This window comes from Tachysurus vachellii, chromosome 8, assembly GCF_030014155.1.
Source record: "Tachysurus vachellii isolate PV-2020 chromosome 8, HZAU_Pvac_v1, whole genome shotgun sequence".
Classification (NCBI taxonomy): domain Eukaryota; kingdom Metazoa; phylum Chordata; class Actinopteri; order Siluriformes; family Bagridae; genus Tachysurus; species Tachysurus vachellii.
The window spans coordinates 23,469,002-23,476,501 of record NC_083467.1 but is presented as its reverse complement, the minus strand read 5'-3'; the positions used below and the strand labels follow the sequence as shown (position 1 = coordinate 23,476,501).

Genomic DNA, 7,500 nt, shown 5'->3' with positions numbered 1-7,500 from the left:
GGCGTCCTGAAGACTCTGTTGCTTTCGGATTTAAACAGAAATAAGATGATAATCACTTATAGGATTATATTGCAGTGTCGAACATGCACAATACTGTTAACATTAACGCGGAAAAATCTTGTCACTACACAAAGACAGTTTAAGGACGGTTGTTTTGAACAAGCACTTATTTGGGATTTATTTTATTAAATTATTTTATGGGCTGACAGAGAAAATCCCAATTTTGTACAAATTAGAGAGATATTCAGTCTCTTAATTGCCATTTATCTCGGACAGTATCATCTCTAAAAATGATCTTGGACTCGCCCATTAGAGTTTGAGAAAATAATGTTTGTGTTGTCTTAACCGGACTCAATCTTGACTCGGCCTGGATGCATTCATAAGCTATTGCACAATTTTATGCTAACAATAATAATAATAATAATAAACCGTGAATCACACAAGACATAAAAATCCTCCAGCCACATTTTTAACCTCAGAATAAAAAGATTCTGAGATTCTGAGAAAAAGATTCCAGGGAAAGGAACAGGAGGTGAGAACAAACAGATGTTGCAACAAGCGTGAAAGACTTAGAGAGAGAGAGAGAGAGAGAGAGAGAGAGAGATATGAGAGAAACAGACTCAAATATGAAATATTTTGTTGTACATGTAGTACATCATGTAAAATGTAGTTGCATGTATGTGTGCTTTTCCTTTCATTTTAAAATACAGCAGAAAAGCAAATAAATTATGGTTCATCCATGGCCTGGATATCGCTGATGCAAGACACTGAATACAGTAAAAGAAAAAGGAATCTCCAACCTGTTACAATTCAAATCAATTCAATTCATTTGTATAACGCATTTCACAATTCACATTGTCGCAAAGCAGCTTGGCATATGTACGGATATGTATTTAATATTGGGAAGTTAATATTTATCTCTAACAATTTTCTGTATTGAGAAAGCCGGAGACGACGGTGGCGAGGAAAAGCTCCCTGAGACGATGTGAGGAAGAAACCTTGAGAGAAACCAGACTTAGAAGTGAACCTCATCCTCATTTGAGTGACACTGGACAGGGGATAATGTCAATGTAAATATTGTCCTTAATACAACAGTTTGTAGTCGAGTGAATCACAAGCTCCAGAGTCACTCTTCAGAAGGTGGGTTCCTCTTGATTCTGATTCCTCTCAAGGTTTCTTCCTCATATCGTCTCAGGGAGCTTTTCCTCACTACTGTCTCCTTCCACATTGGGAATAAATATATATTTAACTTGCACTTTGAATTAAATTTAATTTAAATCAAATTTTAATCAAATTATCATTTGTATTCTAAAATTCTATATGTCTGTTAAGCTCATTTGAGGCAATGTCCATTGTTAAAAGCTCTATACAATTGACGTAAATTGTGCTTTCCGAAAGTGACTATCCATAAGTGTAACCAACTGGCCGAAAGGTTGTGATTTCAAATCCCAGCACTTCCTTAACCCTCGATGCTCAGTTTTATAAAAGAGATGAATGTAAGTTGCTCTGGATTAGTGATTCTGTTAGATACCCTACATTGAAGTGAAGGTCTGACCCCATAGAATAGCCCCTATAGTAAAAAACATTAAGGCTGGCTATGATAGATAGATGTCAAAACTGCCCTCAGTGCTGTAAGGCTCTTCCTTACTGTCATATGTTTGTTTTGTGTACCTTGCCACCTTATGTCCCATCTCCTTCCCTGTATTGTTATTGGTTGTCTCGCACATGTTTCCTCATTTGCTCTCACCTGCTTTCAGTTGGCTCCTTAAATAGTGTGTGCATTTAAACTCTTGTGTTTCTGTATTCAGGGCAACGTTATGCTCAGTGATTCGTTTTTGTTCTGTCTTTTTTTTTACATCCTGGATCTGATCTTGCTCTGGTTTGTCTGTGTTTTGGATTATCCCTGCTATAGATGTTTGTTGATTGCTTGAACTTTTCCCGTTACCTGTTCTGATTTTGAATTACATTTTAGATTTGTCTTAACGCTCTTTAAGTAAAACGCATTTACTGCAAAAGTATCCGTCTCTAGGTCTATAACGTGACTTTAGATTGAAGTATACCGTGTTCTGTGCCAGTATTCATGAAAATTCTAGTGATGAAATTCTGAGATAATTCTGAGAAAATTCCCTTAAAATTAAAGAGAAGATCCAAGTAATGATAAAAGTTATTTTTAAGGCATTTAAACTCTTAAAAGAGCTCATAAGGTCAAAAAGGTGGGGTCTTCGATGTTTGAAAGCCAATGTTGACATTTGAAATCACCAAAACAAACACGCCCCTAACCCAAATGGGTCCCACCCCTGTATTAATAGCTCCGCCCACACATATATACGTACATACATACGGAAAGAAATGTGTCTTTATCGTAGCTGAAGGGAAGAACAATACGATTGCAGATAAACAAACAAGCAAAAATGACACACAAGCATAATCATGCAAAGGAAACAAAGCAAAACCAGCGTTACACACCTGTAGAGAAGGAAAAAAGCACCTCGGTGACTTAAGTAAAGTTGGTCACATATTCACAGATTCGAGTTTCCCGAGTCAATAACTCCTGAGCTAAACGCTGTTACTAGCCAAACGCGTTTATAATTAAACTAAATTTGTCTCTGAAATTTCTGCGCTGTGTCGGAGATGATTACATTTACATTACATTTATGTTATAATCTCAAATATCTAAACATAGAGGCAAAGTCAAGGCTTATAATAGACCAGATTTTAAAAGCACTCCTATTTTTTTTATTGTACAACCAATCACAGTCTTCAAAATAATGTGTCATACATAGTAACAGGGTTAAGCCCCGCCTCCTCTCTGTGATAAAAGTTGTTGTATTTTCCTTGCTCAGAGTTGCTGAGTTTGGTCCTAAATCACTTTTAAGATAAGATTCCTAGTTAGAAATTTTTAAGCTAAATTAGAAGCTCTCTGAGATCATTCTTAGAATCTTTATGAATACGGCGTTTAGGCGTTCGACTACTGATCGGAAGGTCATTGGTTTGAATCCCAGGTCCACCATGTTGCCACTGCTGGGCCCCTGAGCAAGGCCCTTAACCCTCAATTGCTCAGGTGTATAAACTGAAATAAAAATGTAGGTCACTCTGGATAAGAGTGTCTGCTAAATGCTGTAAATGTATTTAATATACAGTAGATATTTAGGTCAGTTACTTTTAAGAAAAAAAAAGGGGGGCAAGTATAGTGTATAGGGAGAATGTTTGCAACTTTATATATATATGGTATAGTTTTTATATAGTAAAAGCAACAAGCATCAACAAAAAAAGATAGTAATACTGTATGTGATGCATTCAATATTACATGACATTTATCGTTCTGTTGAAAGGAGAGTACCAGTGTTACACTGACTCATTTCTGCTTTTGCCTCCTGGGTCTTCTGTTCACATTTATGCTTCTCTTGACAATAAGTTCACTTGTTGCTTTGCCTTGAACATCACCTGCTCCCTACATGCTGTAATTACACATTACACAGAATGTAATGAGAAAAAGCAGTCGGCTTTCACAAGTCTGTGTGGACTTGGATATTGGGGAAGACGTGTTCAGATAAACCTGCCTTTCATCTCCAGCGCTGTGTTGATCGATATGAGGTTTATAATTTGCAGGATGCGTGCCACACTGATCTCTGGGTGTGTTATTAATAGCACCATTAAACCATGTTAAACAGATCCTGTCTGATCTGAAGGCTCATCGAACTCCTATCTCTTTCCCCTCTTTGTCGTTGTCTCTAATTGTCTCTCTCTGCCCCTAATATCCACTTTAATTTGATTCAGTTTAGATTAGTTAAAATGTCATGTCATACCACTATCCCTGATGTCACTAACATACGTAGTTAATCCATTAGCTAATTGCTGGCAAAATGGCTCACATTTTTTCACAGAACACAAGTTGGATTTCAGATTCAGAGACATGTTTTTTGTCTGATCATCTTTTTATTTTTTTTAATAGTCAAGCCTGTCAAAAATGAGCAATAATTTTCATATTGACGTGACGTGACATACGGCTAAGTACGGTGACCCATACTCAGAATTCGTTCTCTGCATTTAAGCCATCCAAAGTGCACACACACACAGCAGTGAACACACACACACACACCGTGAACACACACCCGGAGCAGTGGTCAGCCATTCATGCTGCAGCGCCCGCGGAGCAGTTGGGGGGGTTCGGTGCCTTGCTCAAGGGCACCTCAGTCGTGGTATTGCCGCCGGAGACTCGAACCCACAACCTTAGGGTTAGGAGTCAAACTCTCTAACCATTAGGCCACGACTTCACCGCCCTATTTATTTATGGTATATTTACCCTTGTATAAATCAACTCTGTTATTAGTAGAGTTTATTATCATTGTGCTCCCAGAAGCCTTTTTATTCAGGAGTACTGAAAGCAATGCCATTAAATTGAACCGAGTCAGAATTTATGTTAAAAGGTTTGTGACACAACATGTCATTAAACTAAATAGACAATTGTACACAGTGTATTTTTGTATACAGTCGTAACCTCTCCTCTTCTTGTGTTGATTTTATATCAGTGTTGCCAATTTATTTTTATTAAACATTCCTCTAAACCATATTTAGGCGATCACATGTTCAGACTGAGAAAAGGGAAGAACATAGCACAAAATAATTAGCTGTATTCTGACTGTAGTTTTATTAGGCCACTTTTAATGCTTTCACCATTGGTCAAAACAGAACAGAGGAGGAGAAGCTTGTGAACAGATAATGAACAGAACCAACATGGCTACCCGTGTGCTAACACACTTAACCACACGCTAAAACAATACTAAGCTGTAACACACTCCCAGTACACATTAAAACACTCATGAACACCTCTTTTTTAACCCAGAACCCTCGTTCTTAATATTGTAAATATGTACAGTTTATAGATGGATGGATGGATGGATGGATGGATGGATGGATGGATGGAAGGAAAGTTGGGTGAATGCATGCATGGATGGATGGATGGATGGATGGTTGGATGAGATAGATGGAGGGCTAGATGGGTGAATGGATGCAAAGATGAATGGATAGATCTATGGGTGAATTGATGGATGACCCATACTCAGAATGGGTCCTTCTCAGCTTCTCCATCCATCTCAGCTTCTCCATCCATCTCAGCTGGATGGATGGATGAGCAAATGCATGCATAAATGGATGGGTGGGTGGGTGGGTGGATGTATGAATATATGGATGGATGGATGGATTAGTGGATGTATAAATGGTTGGATGAAATAGATGGAGGGATAGTTGGGTGAATGGATGCATAGATAGATGGATAGAACTATGGGTGAACTGATGAATGTATAGCTGGATGTGCAAATTCATGCATAAATAGATGGATCAAGATAGCTGTATCTTGTGAAGGCTGCTGGGTAAATCAGGGCTGCACTGCAGATCTGCTGAGCGCTGCTATGTTAAGTAGCTGGTTACATATGCTGTAAAAAATCGGATGAAAATTACTTTTTCGATTTTTTTCCCTGCTGCTCTTAATGATGATGATGATGATGATGATGTGACTCTCACTTCATGCGGGCTGTGGGATACCCGGTACAGCACTTTGATCACCGATGTTTGACTAGAAAACACTAAAATATGCATAAACTGGAATTCCCACGACTGATTTAACTGCCTTATAATTTGGCAGTTTTCATCAGATCTTATCCTCTTGTGTGTGTGTGTGTGTGTTTGTGTGTATGTGCTTATGCTGTCTCTCTTGCTTGTAACAGACACATCCTCAGCGTCAGAGGATGAGGGAAGGATGGCATCGTCATCACCGTTCCAGGCGCCAAACCCGAATGTGGAACACTGGTTCAACCGCGTCATTCATCATCACTGCTCATCCACTTCCTCCTCCGCCTCCTCCACTTCATCGTACCCAGGTGGGCGGAGCCATCATAGCTCTAACTCTGCCTCAAACTCTGCCACAGCTGCTACTGTTTTGGCTGACGTCATGGCTCACACACAGCTCGGTCAGTATCTCAGCTGATTTACTGCTTTCCTTTCCTTTACTCACCTATACTTTATAGGGATGTGATAGCTCAGTGGTTAAGATGTTGGACTGGTCAGAAGGTTGGAAGCTCAAATCACAGCATCTCCAAGCTGGGCTCTTGAGCTCAGTTTTATAATTAAGATAAATGTAAATCACTTAGGATAAAGATGTATAGCAAATTCTCTAAATCTACGTTTTATAGTAACTAGATACTGCAAACTGTTCAATTTGCATCCTATGTATCCTGAATTACACCCTTAATATCCTGTAACATCCTGTACGTCCCTGTATCAAAAACCCTCCTTTCTAAATTAAAGACCTTTAACCTCCTAATACATTTTACTTTATACATTTTATACCACTGATATTGAAATTTGGATCAATTCTACATACAGCACCGTGTATTCTATACTGTATATTATGATGTGGGCATGTGGTAGCTTAGTGGTTAAGGTATTGGACTACCAATTGGAAAGGTTGTGAGTTTGATCCCAGGTCCACCAAGCTGCCACTGTTGGACCCCTGAGTAAGGCCCTTAACCCTCAATTGCTCAGCTGTATAAAGAAAAAAATAAATGAGTTAATGTCAGTCGCTAGGGGGGCACGGTGGCTTAGTGGTTAGCACGTTCGCCTCACACCTCCAGGGTTGGGGGTTCGATTCCCACCTCCGCCTTGTGTGTGGAGTTTGCATGTTCTCCCCGTGCCTCAGGGGTTTCCTCCGGGTACTCCGGTTTCCTCCCCCGGTCCAAAGACATGCATGTTAGGTTGATTGGCATCTCTGGAAAATTGTCCGTAGTGTGTGAGTGAATGAGAGTGTGTGTGTGCCCTGCGATGGGTTGGCACTCCATCCAGGGTGTATCCTGCCTTGATGCCCGATGATGCCTGAGATAGGCACAGGCTCCTCGTGACCCGAGGTAGTTCGGATAAGCGGTAGAAAATGAATGAATGAATGAATAAATGTCAGTCACTCTGTTTAAGGGCGTCTGCCAAATGCTGCAAATGTAAATGTTATGAGATTTCCATGAAGAAAGATTTGAACAGTTAATTGGAGCTTTGTGGTGTAACTGTCTTTAAACCTTTTTTACATACATAGTGTTTTGTATCAATACCAGCGAGTTTTTACACTTTTAGTTTACCAGTCATCCTTTGCAATAAGATCTAAAAGGTGAATCCTGCCTCTGGCGTGATTCTCTTTTGTATCTCGGTGCACTGAGTTGACTTATCCGTTAAGCCATAGAGCTTATCAGCTTCAGTACCCTTCCTGCCAGCTTGTTCTAGCCTGCTCCTCAAGTAAAGACAGAGCTTTTTACTCCTTCATGGCCTCATTTTTTGACATCTTCCTGAAAGTTTTCTGAAATGGTTCAGCTGCTTCTGACAAGCTGTGTACTCCTTTTTCCTGTGCATTTACAAAGCCTATCAACTGTCAAAGAGTTTTCCTCAGCATTGCCTTAAGCTTCAGTTTCCTAAACTCTCTATTTATACTGTTTCAACTTGTTTACTTCTGTATGTGTGTTT

The 7,500-nt window shown here is 39.5% G+C and overlaps 1 protein-coding gene across 4 annotated transcripts in view; it reads left to right on the top strand.

The window, feature by feature from the left end:
- The window catches only part of dip2a (disco-interacting protein 2 homolog A), a 131,678-nt gene that overhangs the window by 73,289 nt on the left and 50,889 nt on the right, over positions 1 to 7,500 (top strand). For 3 of the 4 annotated variants that reach the window (XR_009648981.1, XM_060876994.1, XM_060876993.1), the window contains exon 5: positions 5,724 to 5,966. Coding sequence is in view for 3 of the 4 variants with exons in the window: in XM_060876994.1 (XP_060732977.1) it covers positions 5,724 to 5,966 (243 nt within the window). In the remaining variant the exon portion in view is untranslated. The remainder of the gene's footprint in view (positions 1 to 5,723; positions 5,967 to 7,500) is intronic. The other variant, XM_060876995.1, reaches the window with a different exon arrangement.